The sequence below is a fragment of the Schistocerca piceifrons genome, chromosome 4 (assembly GCF_021461385.2).
Source record: "Schistocerca piceifrons isolate TAMUIC-IGC-003096 chromosome 4, iqSchPice1.1, whole genome shotgun sequence".
NCBI classification, from domain to species: Eukaryota; Metazoa; Arthropoda; class Insecta; order Orthoptera; family Acrididae; genus Schistocerca; species Schistocerca piceifrons.
The window spans coordinates 81,062,254-81,083,907 of NC_060141.1; the positions used below are offsets into that span (position 1 = coordinate 81,062,254).

General features: G+C 43.2%; 1 protein-coding gene across 2 annotated transcripts in view; it reads left to right on the forward strand.

Annotated features, from left to right (window-relative positions):
* The window catches only part of LOC124794808 (peptidoglycan-recognition protein LA-like), a 197,575-nt gene extending 187,873 nt beyond the window's left edge, over window positions 1-9,702 (forward strand). The window contains exon 4 of one of the 2 annotated variants that reach the window (XR_007016612.1): window positions 8,831-8,960. Coding sequence is in view for 1 of the 2 variants with exons in the window: in XM_047258466.1 (XP_047114422.1) it covers window positions 8,831-9,471 (641 nt within the window). In the remaining variant the exon portion in view is untranslated. Of the gene's footprint in view, window positions 1-8,830 lie in introns of both variants that reach the window. The other variant, XM_047258466.1, reaches the window with a different exon arrangement.
* Window positions 9,703-21,654: the final 11,952 nt, after the last annotated feature.

Consider the following 21,654-nt stretch of genomic DNA (forward strand, 5'->3'; position numbering starts at 1 on the left):
TGCTACGGTCGCAGGTTCGAATCCTGCCTCGGGCATGGATGTGTGTGATGTCCTTAGGTTAGTTAGGTTTAAGTAGTTCTAAGTTCTAGGGGACTGATGACCTAAGATGTTAAGTCCCATAGTGCTCAGAGCCAGAGCCAATTGATCGTTTCAGCAGGAGGGAGGATTTCAAACAGAATTTTTGTAGGAGTTGTGGTGTGATACCACTCCATGAACGGCCGTTTTGTTTCCGATTAGAAGCGATGCATCAATGTCACATCGCCTGTGAAGTTGTTCGACAAAAAATTGTCACGATTAACCTCGTAACTCGCAAACAATTTCGCACAGATGGTCCTTCGTTGGTCTTTATGGTGTTCTGTTAGGCGGCGAGGAACCCAGCGGCTACACACCGACTAATAGCCCTATAGTTGGACGAGCGTGTCAGCACCACCAAGAGATACGTCCAGTTGTGCAGTGAGGCATTTGATTGTGATCCGTCGATTACGCCGAATGAAAGTGTCCGGACGTTCCAACATTGCAGAAGTCAGAGCTATGCGCTGGATTAAATCTTCATAGCGATTCTGTGTTTATTCTCACGCGGTTATCGCGATTATGCTGTTATCCTCTCCTTCCGCGGGTGACAGCAGCGGTGTGTATCGAGATTCGCACCTTGGGCTATCTTTGACCTGGCGCTTATAGTTTCCGGCTGGTCGGTGTGCTAGGAGTCGGTCGGTTGGCGTGGAGCAGCGAGGAATTCTCGGCGGGGCGTAGTTTGGCCGGGGCTCTAAGCGGTGTCGGAGAGTGTGGCACTGTTCCCATTGCTGCGAGGTCCGTGGCTCACCGACCCTGGACACGAAAGTTGAGTGTTGATTTCACCTGCCAGCAAGTCAAGACTGTTCACATTGTGTAGTTTGGAGTTCGTTGTCGACTGTTGGTATATTCCCGCGAGCAACAACGTGGTTTTCACGTTGCAAAAATTCTAGCCACCCTCCGGAGGAGTTTCACTGTACTTGGTTACTTGAATTGAAGTGCACCAGCGGAATCTTCTGCCTTGTGGCCGTTAACGTTCCGGTTACCGGCCCTGGCCGTTGACATAAATTTCAGGCAGTGTGGTTTCGTCATCGTGCTGTTGCTGTCCAGCACGGTGAGTAGTTTGACAGCTCCGTTTGTGATTGGTTGTGGGCGCCAATATCTTCTACGTTGTTCCGTTCAACTCCCTGTTGTGCCCTGGTCGGGTGAAGTGTAAGTTATCTTGTCAGTGGGTCCGCTGACTGTCGGTCGGTTGGGTTGTCGTCGGATCGTGAATGGTTGGCCCGACTGCCTGTCTCACCTAAGCGAACGTTAGTGTTTGAATTGCAGGCCGACCCTTGAACATCTGGGCGCCCTTGTGTGTACTGCCTTATTTTTTTAAATTTGTTCTTGTTGTTGGTACTTGTATGGCTTCTAGCCGATTTGGTGTTTTAAATTAGAGTTGTTTTATTCTTAAGGCCTTCAGCCTAGTTTAAAGCACTGTTTCACGTAAGCCCTTTGGCATTAAAAAAATGAATTTTTAAGGCTTTGGCCTTCAGCCGATTTCAATTTAGCTTGGTTACTTCAGCCTAACTAAAGACTGTTTTAAGATAACGCTTGCCTTTAAATTTCATGCTTGCGTTTTAGTTATTGGTCTTCAGCTGTTTTTTTAAATTAAAGTGGCTTTCAGCTGGTAATTAAGTCCCAAAGATTAAAGCTGTGTGTTTTTCTGGTCTCTTGTAATGTTTGGTCAAATAATAAAGTTGCATGTTCGAGTGTAACTGGCAGCCCCTAATTTTGGCCCCTTCCCACAACTTATTGTATCTGTCCTGTCCTGCGGACTAAGCAGGGCATTTCAGCGTTGCTCAATGATTGATCATGCTTTTCTTTACTGTCAGGTCTCCGCAGACATTCTGCAAGAACCTATAAGTAGTTGTAACGCTGTGAATTTCGGCCAAAAGAAATTCCATGACAGCTCGGAACGCATCTCCGTTGCAGATGCCATTTTGAACGTTACGTAGAGCGCCGCCACCTATCGGAACTTCAGGAAACTATAGGGGCTGACGCGGGAATGTTCTCCGATGTCCCACAACAAATTCGGCATTTCTTCAACCGAAATTGGGCGAGAAAGAAAATGTTGTATTACTTACTGAACGTGCCTCGTGTAATAACTGAGAATCGTAACGCCCCTCATTATAAGATTTACAGAGTTTGTCAATGGGTCTTAATAGTTCATGGCATTGAATACATATACCCAATGTATGAGTAAATTGCTTCAAATGGTTTCTTTTTTCGGTAATAGTTGATAGGTTTGTACCCGTCTTTAAATCAAATACACTGGTTTCTGTAGATCGATGTCCCGTGTCTTGAAATTTGCAGACGAATGCCAGTTTTTTGAAAATGATTTGCGGCAAAACGTGAATTTTTGGCAGAAAAACAAAGTTTATGGCATTTGTGGGAGGAGAAATTCACGCTTTGTGTTATGAAATTTCGCATGCCGACTGCCATAATGAGAACAATCGAGCAGTATGTGACAGATCTGCCATTCCAGTCTTCTCAATTTGTAGAGGATAAAATTTTGATTCTGTGGTGTTTAGAATACCACCTGTGACCATTTCAAATCTCTATTTTTGCTATTATGTAGCATCGAGCAACTCCGAATTCTGAAAGTGATATTATTTTAGGGATCAGTGTAAAATACTATCGTTTGGTATGCTGAGAGGTTTCGCAGGAACGGGACCATTCCTCGACTGCCCCTTCCACAATTATAACTTCCAAGTGCTGTGCACACAGTAACAGAAGTACAACTTATGTCGTACAAATTGGTGAACTGTATCATTATGCTTGAGTCAGAAATGTCTTCTTATCAAGAGAAATTGCAAATTTTGAGCTGCTTGATGCCGAAATAAGTCAAAATGGTTCAAATGGCTCTGAGCACTATGGGACTTAACATCTGAGGCCATCAGTCCCCTAGAACTTAAACCTAACTAACCCAGGGAAATCACATACATCCATGCCCGAGGCAGGATTCGAACCTGCGACCGTAGCAGTCACGCGGTTCCGGACGAAAGCGCCTAGAGCCGCTCGGCCACTGCGGCCGGCGATGCACTTGTAAATTAAAGAAGTAATAGCTTGTTTCCTAGTTACAGATTTAATGTTGTAGTGTATAGAGGGCACCCCATAAAACTATTTTGATCATAATGTCATTGGTATTATGAAATATGTACCACAGTATCTCTGTTAAAAATTGATCGTAAAGCTACGAAGAATGTTCGTTTGAGGAGGAACTAGCGGAAAAGAAGTGTGTAAATCCTGTAGCTAGAATACATATCAATTCGTCATTATTCGGGTTGCTCAAAAATTTTAGTGTCAGCCCGATTCTTAAAAATTAATGACCAATACACGTGAAACATTGATTTGTAAACTTGGACTTCCTATGGCAACCAGAGCTTATATCCAGGGTGTAACACTAACGGGTTTATGTCACTCTTTCTTAACAACCGACGGTAATAGTTCAGTTTTTTTCTAATAGGTGGAGAATATGATGGGGACCCATAAACTAGTACAATTTTACTAGTCCATGCTCTCTAATTATTACAGTAGAAAAGACTAATTCAAAAAGCTAATCATTCACTTCACTTGGAGTAGTCATAATTTACTTTGCAAAGCAATAAAATACAACACTGGGCTTAATTAACTTAAGAAAGGAACAATTCATGATAGAAATCAAAACCACGCCATCTTTGAAAAAGAGCTCAATTTATTTGCATTTTTATCACCTGTGAAGCAGGTATACTAGACACTAATATTTACGCAATATTGCACTGTAATCCTACAAAACCATATTTCGTAATATACTAAGGATACTTCAGCAAAATCCTATCCAACTTCACTTAAAAAATCACTTTTAAACACTTGAATGCAAGAATTGTTCATTTAAATCAGGATACTCGGTTTTAGTATCATTTAGGTAAGTACCATGCATAGTTTCGTGATCAGGATAGAAAATGTGGTTCTGGACACGGATTTTTACTAAAACAACACACAAATTAACTGGTCCATGCCCATATACATTACTGAATGTATGAAATTGGTGAAGCAGTGGCGAAGATTGATGGCAAGCATCATGGCGGCTAACTGTACTCACGGCTCTTGATGTTCGAATGCTCTATAAAATCTCTTCCTGGCGTCGGATTTTCAACATATTACAGCCATTCCTTTATGCCGAGAATACCAAATAATAGCCAGATCCACATTCGAGGCAAATTCTTTGTAAAGCAGCTTCCAGTCGCCTCTCTTAGGACCATCGAAGTGTACCGTACTACGGCTAGCCACATACTGCGTACCGTTCCCTCACTTCCGCTGCGGGGATTTTACACGTTACAAATACTAGTTCCCTAAGCATGAATGAGCTTTCAATAAACATTTTATTTTTATGAACATGCAGATACTATAACAATTTATCATTTTAACATATCCTATAGGATATGTTAAAATGATAAATTGTTATCCTATAGGATATGTTAAAATGATAAATTGTTATAGTATCTGTATGTTCGTAAAAATAAAATGTTTATTGAAACTGTTTTTAAACTGTTTTTAAACTGTTTTTAAACTGTTTTTAAACTGTTTTTAAACTGTTTTTAAACTGTTTTTAAACTGTTTTTAAACTGTTTTTAAATTTGTAAACAATACGTGCCAACAAAATAATTGAGTAGTATTCCAGGATACCCACTGAAGAGGATGTGTTAAAGAGGCGAAACACAAATGAGTACATGAATAAACTTTAAAAATGGAGTGCAGCAAGCAAAAAGGGTTTCCTTGGTAAACTACTACGATTTATATAGAGGCACTGCGAGAAATTGCAGATAAAAGGAACTTTTAAATTTATATGTGATGTTAGGAAATTTACCCCTGAGGCTACGACCACAGACCATTTATAAATATTACAAAAAGACCGACCCTTCATCTCAGAGGAACATATGCCACTTGTAACACTTATATCAATTAGAAGTAGGTTTATATTATGTAACTGTGTATCTCCAATTATGGAGTGTGTACTCTTATTTATTTAAACTCTAATTTTCTTGTCATATATCAAGGAGTTTAAATAAATAAGAGTACACACTCCATAATTGGAGATACACAGTTACATAATATAAACCTACTTCTAATTGATATAAGTGTTACAAGTGGCATATGTTCCTCTGAGATGAAGGGTCGGTCTTTTTGTAATATTTATAAATGGTCTGTGGTCGTAGCCTCAGGGGTAAATTTCCTAACATCATATATAAATTTAAAAGTTCCTTTTATCTGCAATTTCTCGCAGTGCCTCTATATAAATCGTAGTAGTTTACCAAGGAAACCCTTTTTGCTTGCTGCACTCCATTTTTAAAGTTTATTCATGTACTCATTTGTGTTTCGCCTCTTTAACACATCCTCTTCAGTGGGTATCCTGGAATATTACTCAATTCTTTTGTTGGCACGTATTGTTTACAAATTTAAAAACAGTTCATGAATGTTTTTGTTAGTGATAATACAATACCTGTGTAACTATCTGACAAACAGGCATTGCTCAGGTATTCATTTAGCCTATTTTCTGTATGAAACTAAAACAAACGATGAACTGTGTGTGTAGTGTACAGTTTCCGTACGATGCGTACAGCTGCTCTGCGTGTCTACATAGTGATTTTGTAGACGAATCTACTGGAACACCTCTTCATAGCTCTGTAGACGGCTGTTGTTTTCTCCTAAAGCTGTTTGCAATTCGCAGTTGAAAGTTGTCAAAAGCTCTGTCAGGTGTCAGGAATTTCCTTAAGTAGACCTGACTGCAGGAGTGTCTTAACAGTAAGCAGTAAATGCATTAAAGCTTGATGCGCTATGCGGCATTTTTTCACATATGTCAGTGCTTATGACATCACATCTCCTCTTCCTTGTCTCATACAATTAAATAATTTTGTAGGTACAATCAGTGGACTGTGTGTATACTCTCTGCAAAATGTGTTGCGAATAGAGTAATAAATTTAAACGTCATGCATAATGCGTTAGCATTTCAAGCATGTAAGTGTTTATGACGACATTTCTCATGAATTATGTAAGGTAACATGATATAATCTTGTAGGTATATTTAGTGGAAATAGTGGAGATTCTCTACGAAATGTATTCCGAAAAGAGTTAGTCTCACAGCATTAATAAAATTATACGCAATGCGTGATGCGTTTCTATGTCATTAGTTATCATTTAAAATTGAAGCAGTCACTGGACTATGTGGAAAGTAAGGAACGACCGGTCGCGAAATGGAAACCACGGTGAAAATCAAAAGTTTTGTTTGCAACAGGTAGCTACACCTTCCAGCTACTTCACGAAATGGTCACCACTGCGACTTACACATAAGTCGTAGCGTTGAACCAATTTTCCAATGCCATCGTTATAGAAGGCAGCTTCCCGTCCTTTCTACGCTGGACTGCGCTCGATGTTTGCGCCAAAATGTTGTCTTTACAGCCAGCGATTCATCTGAGCAGAGATGAAACTCAGAGGGAATGAAATCAGCGATGTACGATGGGCGATCAAATACTTCCCATCGAAAACGCTGCAGGAGCGTACTCACGGCCCCTGCAGTGTGCGGCCGAGAACTGTCAATAAGAAGGAAATGCACGCCAGTTACTTTATGAGGGGTTCCGGGCGAAATCTCTCGGAGCGCCCACATACCTGGCGGAAGATACTAACTACTGGTTATTAAAATTGATACACCACACAGATGACGTGCACCAGGCGCGAAATTTAACCGACAGGAAGAATATGCTGTGATATGCAAATGATTAGCTTTTCAGAGCATTCACACAAGGTTGGCGCCTGTGGCGACACCTACAACGTGCTGACATGAGGAAAGTTTCCAACCGATTTCTCCTACAGAAACAGCAGTTGACCGGCGTTGCCTGGTGAAACGTTGTTGTGATGCCTCGTGTAAGGAGGAGAAATGCGTATCATCACGTTTCCGACTTTGATAAAGGTCGGATTGTAGCCTATCGCGATTGCGGTTTATCGTATCGCGACATTGCTGCTCCCGTTGATCGATATCCAATGACTGTTAGCAGAATATGGAATCGGTGGGTTCAGAAGGGTAATACGGAACGCCGTGCTGGATCCCAACGGCCTCGTATCACTAGCAGTCGAGATGAAATGCATCTTATCCGCATGGCTGTAACGGATCGTGCAGCCACGTCTCGATCCCTGAGTCAACAGATGGGGACGTTTGCAAGACGACAACCATCTGCACGAACATTCGACGACGTTTGCAGCAGCCTGGACTATCAGCTCGGAGACCATGGCTGCGGTTACCTTTGACGCTGCATCACAGACAGGAGCGCTTGCGATGGTGTACTCAGCGACGGATCTGTGTGCACGAATGGGAAAACGTCATTTTTTCGGATGAATCCAGGTTCTGTTTACAGCATCGTGATGGTCACATCCGTGTTTGGCGACGTCGCGGTGAACGCACATTGGAAGTGTGTAGTCGTCATCGCCATACTGGCGTATCATGTACCGGCCTTTCTGGATACAGGAAATGTTCGACTGCTGCCCTGGCCAGCACATTCTCCAGATCTGTCACCAATTGAAAACGTCTGGTCAATGGTGGCCGAGCAACTGGCTCGTCACAATACACCAGTCACTACTCTTGATGAACTGTGGTATCGTGTTGAAGCTGCGTAGGCAGCTGTACCTGTACACGCCATCCAAGCTCTGTTTGACTCAATGCCCAGGCGTATCGAGGCCGTTATTGCGGCCAGAGATGGTTGTTGCGGGTACTGATTTCTCACCCAAATTGCGTGAAAATGTAATCACATATCAGTTCTAGTATAATATATTTGCCCAATGAATACCCGTTTCTCATCTGCATTTCTTCTTGGTGTAGCAATTTTAATGGCCAGTAGTGTATTTTCTAGGCATCTTTGCGCGCTCACCATGCGCGCAGAACTGAGAAGAACGACGTGGGGCTATCGGCGGGTATCTACTGGAGATACTGCCCAGCACTCCTGTGAAAAGCTTCAGCGGATTTTCACTGTGGTCTCCATTTCGCGACCTATCGTTCCTTACTTTCCGAGTGGCCATTGTCACACATTATTCTCAGTCTTAAAATTACTATTAATGTTATTAACCTTGAAAGTAAGAAAGGATTCTTGGAGTGCTGGGTTAGAGGAAAAGTATGAGAAGACCTAATTTAGTATACTTCATGCTAATTTGATGTTTATTGCATGCGTCTTTCATGGTGGTACAATGTTGATGGTGAGTGATGTAGTCATGGCGGATGTCATGTAGCCGGCACTCATAATACAATGAGGTGACCAAAATCACAGGATGCCTCGTAATATCGTGTCGAATGTCCTTTTGACCGGCCGGCCGGGGTGGCCGAGCGGTTCTAGGCGTTACATTCTGGAACCGCGCGACCGCTATGGTCGCAGGTTCGAATCCTGCCTCGGGCATGGATGTGTGTTATGTCCTTAGGTTAGTTAGGTTGAAGTAGTTCTAGGGGACTGATGACCTCAGATGTTAAGTCCCATAGTGCTCCCAGCCATTTGAACCATTTTCAACCATACCGTATTGACAGTCTGTAACACTCGTTGGGCGGCCGTAATCTTGCCGGACACCTTTCCACCTGGAGAACCTGAGTACAAATGGCAGCTCCGCCAGGGGAAAGCCCTTTTATACCTTGTGTACCCGATACTACGGCCATCTGAATATGTGTATACCACTATCCTACGAGTGTCACATCATTGTAAATTTGGTATTGTCTTTCACTTACACTCAAAGCCCCTCAGACGTCACAATGTTTATCTGATTGCAGTGCCACCGCAGAACCCGGAACTGGTGCTGAAGAACGGACAGCATATCATTCCCAGGTCCCTGTGGAGCAGTGGCGTGGACCCCATTTCCAGCATCCCTCTGCATCACCCGACACCCTACGTGGTCATCGGACACACAGCGGGAGTGCCCTGCGAAGGTGAAGAGGAGTGCTTCAGCAAGTTGCGCGACTATCGCGACGAAAATTACGTAGTGCGGGGCGAGCCCGACATCTCGTACAACTTCCTAATAGACGTGGAAGGCAACATTTACGAGGGCCGCGGCTGGGATGCCGCCAACAACTACGACAGAGAGTGGGTGTTGCGCTGCAACCTCGCAGTGACCTTCCTGGGCGACTTCTCGCACGACAACGCGACGGAGGCGATGGCGCGCTCGCTGCAGCTGCTACTGGAGCTGGGCGTGTCCCAGGGCAAGCTGGACAGCGAGTACCGGCTATTGGCGCACCATCAGGTGGCCAGCACTCTGAGTCCAGCGACCAACGTGCTGAGCCTCGTCGAGACCTGGCCGCACCGCTGCTTGGAACACTGCGGCGTCGGTGTGCAGTGCGTCCGACAAAACTCGACGGACGTCAGCACGACAGCGTCGAGCACCAACGAAAGTGGGGAAAGTTTGAAAAGGAACTAAAAAAATGTTGTAATTTAATCTCAAAGATACAAGAAGAAAATTTGTTCGACTGTTGTACCAGAGGAATACTCTGTAAAACTCTTTTATCCTTGACATCTTGGAGATTCTGGAATCCAGCCGGATGTTCGCGTCGTTCTCGCACGATATTTCAACAGCGTGCCTCGCTGTGTTCTTCAGGTGCTACATGAGACTGGTCCTTGGACTAGTTGGTCTGATGGGTATGGATACCCCGGTAGTTATCTGTCTGATGATAATGGTAACGGACTGATGGGATTAAGTGTCGTGAATCTGTGGTCAGCTTGGATTTTTAAGGTATGGATTTTTTCTGGGAATGGGATATGGTCGGATTTCGGCGTCTTCTAGGCTTCCTGCGCCCCAATGTGCCGATGACGTTGTAGCTCGGTGAACTCGCCTGACCATGCTTTGCGGCCATTGTCGTCGTTCCCAGCGTCTTGTGGTTGGAATCGGAAGGCTGTTGGCTGCTGTGAAGCAGCCTTCTTCCGATTTTCATCGGAAGTCGGGGCTGCATTCGGCTTGGTGGCTGTCTCAACCTTTTGGGAGGCGGCCAATTCGAGCAACCCTTCCAGGTCCTTGGAGATCCTCACCGCCAGCTTCTTCTTGGGCGGCGGTGGGACTGGATCTGGCTCCGATTCCGTTGTGTCCATGTTCTCTGTGGTCTCCCGCCCCGAGGGGGGGGGGGGGGGGGGGAGCAGGCGGGGTGGGCCGCAAGGCTTTCGTGGCAGAAGCCACTTGAGCTCGCAGCCGCTGGATTTCCCTGTGCGCCGCGGCCAGTTCGTCTCACAGGGCGGTCCTCTCTGCCGCGAATGCAGCTTTGAGGTCCGCTATTGCGTCTTCCGTGGCCGCACGGAGCTTGTTGTGCGGCACAGCGTCGTCATGGCGGCGTCTATCGGGGGGCGAAGGGGCCCCCCGGTGCTGCTGCTCTGTTCCTGCCACAGGCACTGGCCCACTGCCGGAAAGGTTTCGTCGTCTCTTCTTCCTCTTCTTGTTGCCTCCGTGACCGCAGTTATCGGTCCTTGGGTCGATCGAGTCCAGTATTTATGCCTGGCAGGAGCTGGGCGTTCCATAATCGGTCCGCGCCGAGTCGAGTGTTCCATCTGTGGTCCGCGCCCGCCAGTCTCGGCTTCAACGGACCCATCCAGTCGCGGATGTTCCGACTGCCGTCGGCGCCCGTTTTGACCGTCCTCAACAGTTGTGGTTGTCATCTGAGGTGTGTCAGACCCGATCTGATATGTTGGGCACTCTATCTCATGACTGTTACTATGATTTCCACTTCTGTTTCGTGCTGGGCGCTCCCTAATCGGTCCGCGCCGCGTCGTGTGTTCCGTCTGAGGTCCGCGCCCGCCAGACGCGGCCACATTGTCCCTCTCTGGTCGCCGGTGTTCCCTCCGCCGTCCGCGCCCGGCCTGGCCGTCTTCTGAAGTCGAGTTCATGATCTGGGGTGTGTCAGATCTGGTCTCTAATGTCCGACACCTTGTCTCACGGCTGTTCTATCGGTCTCCTCTTCTATTTCTTGTAGAAGCCCGGAGTGTCCTGCGTTGAGTTTTCACAAGCTCAAGCGCTGGATTCCAGGCAATGCTGATTTGGTATCCCGAGTCACGATTGATTAGATTGTCTGTGACCTTAATCTCAATGGCTTCTTTAATGACACTGTCCCAAAATTTTGAGGTCTGTGTAACAATCTTAGTGTCATTGTAATCCATTGAATGACCTAGTTCCAGACAGTGCTCTGCTATGGCTGATTTAGTTGCCTGTCTGAGTCTGGTATGTCTCTGGTGTTCTTTACACCTGATGTCCACAGTTCCAGTGGTCTGGCCAATGTATGACATCCCACACTGGGGTGGTATGTTGTAAATAACTGGCTTGCGTAGCCCCACGTCATCTTTTACATTCCTCGGCATAGCCCCAATTTTGGTGGGTGGGCAAAATATGCTCTTGATGTCATATTTCTGGAGAATCCTGCTGATCTTGGCAGAGATAGGTCCGGCGTATGGCAGGTATGCCATCTTATTTGCCTCTTCTGGTTCTTCTTCTGGATCCTTTGGCCAGTTGGCAGGTTGAAGTGCCTTCTGGATATCTCTAGAGGAGTACCCATTCCTTGATAGACAAAGGACTAATTTCGAGATTCTTTTATTACTTCGAGTATTAACTACTTTTTGTTCTGATGTGCTGGCGTAAAGACGTACTGTATAATTTCATGTCTATGTGCGTGTTAAATGAAGGTGTTAAATGATGAAAAATGTGTTTTATAATTTCTGTCAAGATCAAGCCTAAATCCCATACCAATGGAGTACAAATTATTCTGTTGATTCGAGAAGGCGAATTTTAGATGGAGGCGACGATCTTCACGACGGCGCTGCTCAACAATAGAGGTACGTGATTGTGCTCGCTACTTGCCTTTGGTGGCCGCTAAGATTAATTCCGACGTGTTTTTGCCGAGACATTCAGAACCTGCAATCTTCCTTTTCGTATAAAAATAGGAGTCCGATAGAAAAAGAAATATTCTTAAATTTAAATAATTGCAATTCTTTTACCCAGGCCACGGGGAATAATAGAACGTACGTGCCTCTACCCTGATTGTACGTTCACAATCTCCGGGTGTGTTACGACGTAATTATTTTACAAAAAAAAAAAAAAAAAATTATTAAGACAGATCTTTCTCATCAGATCGCAACCACTCGCACGCGAATGTTCGTACCCTCTGAATGTGTCTAGTCAGCCGTGCGCATTGTTCTAAAGCTTTTCTGTTAATATTCAGTGGATTGCATCTCCGCAATTAATTTTTGTTTATGCCGCAAATCGCACTTCACGCGAAGTATTTATTACGCAAGTTTCAGGCTCCATTTAATGTAAAAAATTGCGAAGTACGGCTGACTAGGCAAACCGCTACAATAATTTCATATCTCTACAACTACAATAACACAAAACAACAATAACATAACAGAGCGGGTACGTTACAAGTTGAACTGCAGTAACGACTGTACACTGGGCGTCGCAGTTCTGTCACACCAGATCTTTACCTCGAAAAGCTGTGTGCCGGTCTTTTTGTGGTGTTGTAAGTGAACCTATGAGAACGGGTTGATTGGTGAACTTCACATTCGACATAGAACTTGACTAATACCCTAATTTATTCACCACACTCACTGTACAATATGTGAAATAAATCATGACCTGTCCATGCTGAATCTGAGTTTACTGGGTCCCAAAACTGTATAAGGTAGTCTCACCATAATGTTCTGGGAGCCAGAGCCAAACATCACATACAATACCAAAATCCTACAGTGTCATAATAAGGTACGCATCCAATCCAAAAGTCAAAGTTTCTACGATCACTTCAGGCGTTATCACTAGCTGCTTGATCTGAAGTGATCTAGTGCATCCGATTTTGGCCTTGAATTGCAACAGAGACCACCGACAGGCGTACTGCAAGGGCGTCCTATCGCCTACTGCGGTATGTGTCAGTGATTGTGCTGTGTCGACATCGATATACGAGTCAGTATTAGGCCCTGACATACGAAACTTGAACCTGCTGGAAAGTGGAGGGAAAGAGGCGAAAGTCTGATTATCGAACGAGAAAATATCGTTTGAACATGATAGACAGCACAACACACTTGCCTTCGTATTCAGCACAAATTCAGTAATATCACGAATATAGTCTAATGTCATGAATATTCTGTCCATGACGCCAAAACGTAGAGCAAATCTTAAAGCAAGAGAAAGCAGTTTCGTAGGAAAATGGATGTGCTTCACAATTGGTTTTTTATGTTATTGTGAAGAAGAGACGTTTACTTGCCTTTCCTATTTTCTATAAATGTCTTTGTTCCATTTTAAAAGAAAGGACTATTGATTTTTTTAAATAGAACTTTCGCTTGAAAACTACACTCCTGGAAATGGAGAAAAGAACACATTGACACCGGTGTGTCAGACCCACCATACTTGCTCCGGACACTGCGAGAGGGCTGTACAAGCAATGATCACACGCACGGCACAGCGGACACACCAGGAACCGCGGTGTTGGCCGTCGAATGGCGCTAGCTGCGCAGCATTTGTGCACCGCCGCCGTCAGTGTCAGCCAGTTTGCCGTGGCATACGGAGCTCCATCGCAGTCTTTAACACTGGTAGCATGCCGCGACAGCGTGGACGTGAACCGTATGTGCAGTTGACGGACTTTGAGCGAGGGCGTATAGTGGGCATGCGGGAGGCCGGGTGGACGTACCGCCGAATTGCTCAACATGTGGGGCGTGAGGTCTCCACAGTACATCGATGTTGTCGCCAGTGGTCGGCGGAAGGTGCACGTGCCCGTCGACCTGGGACCGGACCGCAGCGACGCACGGATGCACGCCAAGACCGTAGGATCCTACGCATTGCCGTAGGGGACCGCACCGCCACTTCCCAGCAAATTAGGGACACTGTTGCTCCTGGGGTATCGGCGAGGACCATTCGCAACCGTCTCCATGAAGCTGGGCTACGGTCCCGCACACCGTTAGGCCGTCTTCCGCTCACGCCCCAACATCGTGCAGCCCGCCTCCAGTGGTGTCGCGACAGGCGTGAATGGAGGGACGAATGGGGACGTGTCGTCTTCAGCGATGAGAGTCGCTTCTGCCTTGGTGCCAATGATGGTCGTATGCGTGTTTGGTGCCGTGCAGGTGAGCGCCACAATCAGGACTGCATACGACCGAGGCACACAGGGCCAACACCCGGCATCATGGTGTGGGGAGCGATCTCCTACACTGGCCGTACACCACTGGTGATCGTCGAGGGGACACTGAATAGTGCACGGTACATCCAAACCGTCATCGAACCCATCGTTCTACCATTTCTAGACCGGCAAGGGAACTTGCTGTTCCAACAGGACAATGCACGTCCGCATGTATCCCGTGCCACCCAACGTGCTCTAGAAGGTGTAAGTCAACTACCCTGGCCAGCAAGATCTCCGGATCTGTCCCCCATTGAGCATGTTTGGGACTGGATGAAGCGTCGTCTCACGCGGTCTGCACGACCAGCGCGAACGCTGGTCCAACTGTGGCGCCAGGTGGAAATGGCATGGCAAGCCGTTCCACAGGACTACATCCAGCATCTCTACGATCGTCTCCATGGGAGAATAGCAGCCTGCATTGCTGCGAAAGGTGGATATACACTGTACTAGTGCCGACATTGTGCATGCTCTGTTGCCTGTGTCTATGTGCCTGTGGTTCTGTCAGTGTGATCATGTGATGTATCTGACCCCAGGAATGTGTCAATAAAGTTTCCCCTTCCTGAGACAATGAATTCACGGTGTTCTTATTTCAATTTCCAGGAGTGTATATTGATTGGCTCATTTTGCTTCCTAGTCTGACGTACTGCAAACAAAACGTCTGCTCGATGATGTCCCATGTGAGCAGCAAATAGACTGAACTTACTTTGAACAACTGTTTAGGAACATATCAAACTTACATGTCCTCAAAGAAAATCTAAGGTAATGGGCCATATTTGGCAAGTACGCCTATACACTAAGAAGAGGTAGTAATGCGCCGAGAATGAAGCAAAATATTTTCGACAGTGTATCTTTCTGTAAAAGAGTTGAACATCTGTAATAAATATGGACGTTTATTATGCAGATTCAGTAAAGCTATATTTGTGATATGGCTGTAGAAACTGAAAACTGCAAATGGACAGCGTGGGTTCCTTTGCTATTTGAATTCTCCACTGTACTTATAATTAAGGAAATCGTTAAGAAAGAATGTCGAACGGTAATGACTTACTTGAACTAAGCGAAGTTGTCGAGTGTTGCCTATGACTGAAATTTATTCCAAATAAACAAATTAGTGATAGCAAAGTTTTATAATTGTGTAACCAGATACAGTGTTTATTTATCCAATGGCAGGTATAATGACGTAATACACAGATGCTATCTCTATCACTCTCATTGCCCATATTATTTACCATATTGAAATTCATCACATATTAGTGAATCATCCAAAAGAATGTTAATAGATTAGTTAATTTTTAAGAAATGTCAGATTGTCAAGCAGAATAAAATTCAGTAACTTGTTCTTTTGTGTTACGTGACATGAAAAATGCAGCATATACTTCTAGCTATATATATGGTGTAAAGTAATTGATCACCGCTGGGTACTCAAGTAAATCTGCTGATAACTATATTTTTCTTCAAGAATAAATGCCGTTTCACAAACCTCTTTCATGCTGCAAAGATAGGTCCCTATCTAGAATTCGTTAGTTTTTGTGTATGTTATGTTTATGGATCCTTATCACAACAACAAAACTGCTTTGCCTACCACAATAAAACTTTTCACAACTATCTGACGAAGTTTCAAATCCGCAGATTCCAGAGTAGTCGTGATTTCTCTGGTGTCAATACTTCACATGAGTTAATTAAATAGTTTCTGGAATCTGTAGTAAATTTTTTCTCCTTCAGGTGGTGTTCACTTGAAGTCAGAAACATTATAGATAAAATAAAATAATTATTCAGTCATAAGCGAGAGACAAGATACTGCTGTTAATTCGATAGGACAATCTTAAAATCATTCTTTGTTTTATGTGAGAATACCAGAAATGAAAGTCTTCATCATCAAGTCCATCACAATATCCGCACAATATCCGGCACAGTTAGTAAAAAAGTCCGTTGTTTAATATTTGTTTGTCAGAGTCAACAAGACACTGGGGTTACTTGGGATTAAGCAATCATATCGTTCAAAATTATCCATTCAGCTTCGCAGTATTATTGCATCCAAATGTCTGAGCCAAGTTTCAGCACTAATGGTCGAGTTCTTCACTGTAGGCATTATTTTATATTTACAATCTTTTATCGATAGCTGTCATCATTACATTACGTAATTCTGACCAAGTCCTTCTTCATTTCCATACAATCATCCAGCGACAATTCTCTTCTGCAGACAACGTGAGACAGCTTACAGTCACTGAGCAAAATGGTAATAATGGTGACTCAATCCGATAAAGCTCTTAAGCAGATGTACTAAGGTGAATTTAATGAATAAAGTCCAACATGGATCTAAAATAAGCTGTTTATTGCTATACAGTGGCATGAAGAATTATTTATAAGTAGATATGTAGTGACGGGTTTACTATAAATTCCAAAAGTGTAATTCTGACTCAACATTTTCATTCTAAGATAAATAAAACAGATACCCTCATCTGCATCAAGTGCAATGATGAATTTGGTGGGGTGGCATGTCACTCATGCAAGTTGCAAACGATTATAATTCATCTACTTTATCATTCAACATGATGATTGTGGCTTCAACATTCAATTACAATTCAATTTAGCTTTTAAAAGAATATTGGCAGCGCAAAATTTATATTCCAAATGAGTAATGTAAATATCAGATAAAGGTACTGCAACACTGCTTTCCATTTTGAAATCATCTAGCTGTATTCACATTCTTCTTGTTGAATGAGATGCAGTTTTGTGCTATAATCGATTCTTACATCTCTATGAGTCCACATATATCTGCCTGGTTAAGTTATTTGTTTCTTAGTAAATTGCACCTAATTATTTCCTTAGAATCATGGACAGATAAATATGTGCACAAGTTCACAATCTCTAAGGATGGAAATCGGACATTGTCTAATTTGTGCTCATCAGTGCTGTCGTTAATACACTACTGGCCATTAAAATTGCTACACCACGAAGATGACGTGCTACAGATGCGAAATTTATCCGACAGGAGGAAGATGCTGAGATATGCAAATGATTAGCTTTCCAGAGCATTCACACAAGGTTGGCGCCGGTGGCGACACCTACAACCTGCTGTCATGATGAGCTTCCAACCGATTTCTCATACACAAACAGCAGTTGACCGACGTTGCCTGGTGGAACGTTGTTGTGATGCCTCGTGTAAAGAGGAGAAATGCATACCATCAGGTTTCCGACTTTGATAACGGTCGGATTGTAGCCTATCGCGATTGCGGATTATCGTATCGCGACATTGCTGCTCGTGTTGATCGATATCCAATGACTGTTAGCAGGATATGGAATCGGTGGGTTCAGGAGGGTAATACGGAACGCCGTGCTGGAATCCCAGCAGCCTCGTGTCAATGGCAGTCGAGACGACAGGCATCTTATCCACATGGCTGTAATGGATCGAGCAGCCACGTCTCGATCCCTGAGTCAACAGATGGGGACGTTTGCAAGACAACAACCATCTGCACGAACAGTTCGACGACGTTCGCAGCAGTATGGACTATCAGCTCAGAGACCATGGCTCCGGTTACTCTTGACGCTGCATCATAGACAGGAGCGCCTGCGATGGTGTACTCAACGACGAATCTGGGTGCACGAATGGCAAAACATAATTTTTTCGGATGAATCCAGGTTCTGTTTACAGCATCATGATTGTCGCATTCGTGTTTGTTGACATCACGTGAACGCACATTGGAAACGTGTATTCGTCATCGCCATACTGCCGTATCACCCAGCGTGATGGTATGGGGTGCCATTGGTTACATGTCTCGGTCACCTCTTGTTCGCATTGACGGTACTTTGAACAGTGGACGTTACGTTTCAGATGTGTTACGAGCCGTGGCTCTACCCTTCATTCGATCACTGCAAAACCCTACATTTCAGCAGGATAATGCACGACCGCATTTTGCAGGTCCCGTACGGGTTTCTGGATACAGAAAATGTTCGACTGCTGCCCGGGCCAGCACATTCTCCAGATCTCTCACCAACTGAAAACGTCTGGTCAATGGTGGCCGAGCAATTGGTTCGTCACAATACGCCAGCCACTACTCTTGATGAACTGTGGTATCGTGTAGAAGCTGCATGGGCAGCTGTACCTGTACACGCCATCCGAGCTCTGTTTGACTCAATGCCCAGGCTTATCAAGGCCGTTATTACGGCCAGAGGTAGTTGTTCGGGGTACTGATTTCTCAGGATCTATGCACCCAAATTGCGTGAAAATGTAATCGCATGTCAGTTCTAGTATAATATATCTGTTCAATGAATACCCGCTTATCATCTGCATTTCTTCTTGGTGTATCAATTTTAATGGCCAGTAATGCATGTTCTGAGGGATTTCTGATGGAAAAGTTGTTTCCATATACGTAAAACTTCAGAGAAATCTTTAAGCTTCTTACTGGTATAATATGCAGTATTGTTCCATGAATTAGCAGTGAGGTTTGTTGGACTATTAGGTTTATGAATTTTTGGCTGTAATATTACTTTATTTGGTAAGGGTTTAATGACCATGCTATCTTGGCCATCAGCTTTTGGCAAATTGTAGCTAGAGCTGTTAATTAATTTCCTAACCTGAGCTTGATAATTGGGAGCGTTGTCCAGTTCTTTTGCATTCATTTCAAGAAATAATTGTAAGAGTTTTGTTCTGTAATTTTCTTCATGCATGACTAATGCAATTTTACACATATCTGCCTTTACAACAAGGTCTTTGCTAACTGTAAGCTATTTTTATTTACACCAGTCGGTATTTTTGAATCAGTTTTCCCAGAGTTGTGTCTTGATTTTAGATTTATTGTAATTTTTTTCTAATTTTTGACTTTTGAGCTTACAGTATTTTGTTCGCTTTGGCTTAGTTTGGTTGTGTCACACGCATTTTTTGTGTTGACACTAATTCTTTGATATTCTTGTCATTGGGTTTAGATGCAATATTATGATTGAGAATTTTTTCAGTAAACGAAGTTCACCGTTTTGGAATAAAATGATGGCATAGTTTACCAATCTGTCGTAGAATTCAAGACTTGAAGTGTTGTGAGTGTCAGCAGGACACTGGTAATTTTGAAGTATGTGAACTTTCTTTTCATATCTCGTGGACATGATTAGCTATTCTTCGCTTATGTATCTATTGATATTCGTTAAGAAATGCAAGAAATATCTAGGAGACATGTAATTAATGAATTGAAGATGCAGTTCATATACTTGTTTCTTTAGGATATCTTTTTGCTTATGGAGGGAATTGGTTTCATTTCTGAGCAGCACTGTTTCGCTCTTGGCAATCTAAACACTTTAATTCTTTCTCTTAATGTTAACTTTAATATAGTTACGGATTACATTAAAACTAGTGTGCTCCTTTTAAAGTTTAGCTTGAATTATCTTCATATATCTGCATTTTTCAGGTTTTTGATGTAATGGACCAGATAGCCTGGCCAGGCAAGTTGAATGTTATTTTATTCATGCTGGATCTTACGAACTCATTGCCATTGACGGTTATTGGTCAATAACGTAACCAGACATAAATACCTTTAAATTGGTTTATTATTCAGGTAAAAGTATTTTGCTGTTATTAATACCTTGTGTTTTCCACGTATTTTCTTTGCTGTGCTTAGATCTTTGCTCAATAGGAAATGAACGATATCTCTGCTTTTTCGGATGGCCAATGCGTTGTAAATAAAATCATTGTATGTAAAGCACTTGTGTGACTCTCAAACCGACGTGAAGGATATCAGAAACTGTATTTTATGTGCCACAGTGTTTTATTTTGAATTTGTGTGCTGTTTGCACTGCAACAGCTTTCGCATTGTCCAGGAAATTTGTATGGACCAATGGACCACAGAATGCCGCCGTCCATTGGAACATATTTCAGTGTATACACGTGTTTTATCGTATAACCAAATACATCCAGGATCATTGGACAGTTTTTATTTTCAAAACAACGTATAAAATGGCGCTAGAAGTTGAAATATTCTTTTGCACTGATATCTCCCAGGATGAAATTGTCCTATTTTCGATCTGTAAACAGCAGCTCCATCCGACCACGAAATGTTTCCATGGCTCGTGAAGAACATACAAAGATACGGGCAATATTGTACAGTCCAGTGTCATTAGTCGCAAGACATTTCGACGACATTTTCATGCCCATATATGTGTAGTGGAGCAAAGATGGTTTCGGGACAATTGGCCCATTGTTGTCTGATATAAACAAACTGGCCACTTGGTCTAGGCTTCTTATGTAAACAAACTGTTGTAATTGATGACCCCCCCCCCCCAAAAAAAAACAGCTGATCTGTGCTTTGGTTATGTTTACACAAATCTAATTTATGACAAAATGCTGCTAACCTAATCTTGATTAGAATGATTTATGACCCATAATAGCCGTCATTTTTGTTTGTGAAATTTAATTAACGTATTTTATGAACGAAGAATGGCTGCCTATGTCCCTCCCCACTTCTCTAGACATGTTGGGTATTATTGTATGAATGTTATTTCAGGCTGAATTACCTTCATTAATATAACTTATAACCAAAAGGTATGTCACACACTTTGGTGTGAAATATTCATTTTCGAATTTAGTTTTTGCTGTTTGCATTAAAGTATTGTGACAAATGGTATCTTCTGCAAGCACTCCAATACATTACTGCCTTCTGTTGACATTTACACTTTGGGGTCTTTTTGTTACAGTTTTCGGGCAATTTTCTCCAAATACTTTGAATATCCTCTTTTCATGGTCATCATTTGAATATACATGTAAATATGAGACCTTAAAAGCTTAAGAATTACCAACACAGTGAGAAAATACACTCTTGCTATGTTTAAAGTCTAGTTTCTCACTGTGTGTTAAAGCCAATGTCACTATCAACCTGTCTTAGAGCATACTGATGCTGTAGGCTTATACTAGACTTGAGCAGACTTGTAAATAACAGCGGGAAATGCATGCATGAAAGTTTTTATTACCGATAATTAAATTTATATGTATCTATCATTATATATAAATGAGGAAACGCTTCTTGTGACGTGTTTAGGGGGTCAATTTTATCTTATAGACTAAAAGTCAAGCAGTTGAATTTTAGATATTCGATGTTCTATAGCACTGAATTTAGTTCAAAAGTTTTTGTCATTTACAATTATTGGCAGATCGTTGTCTAATCAACTGTAATCTCTCGGCACCTGAAAAAGCGAGCATCTACAGAACGAGATGACCAGCGAAAGCTTCCTCAAATTCATGGATCGTTGTTTAACTACATCTCACTCGATGCAGATTTTGGGATATGGACCGCAACCTGTTAACAGGTTCACCATACCTCTGTTAGAGGCAATGACGCACAGTTTAAGCCTGTTCGCGATGCTTGAACGTATGCTGTAAGCACGCCTCGCAATGCTCTTATTGTCCCAGTCAGACTGCCATTCATTCACCTTCAAGCCTCGTAAATACCTTTTGTCGGTAATATGCGTTCCTGTGATCTTGTACACACGAT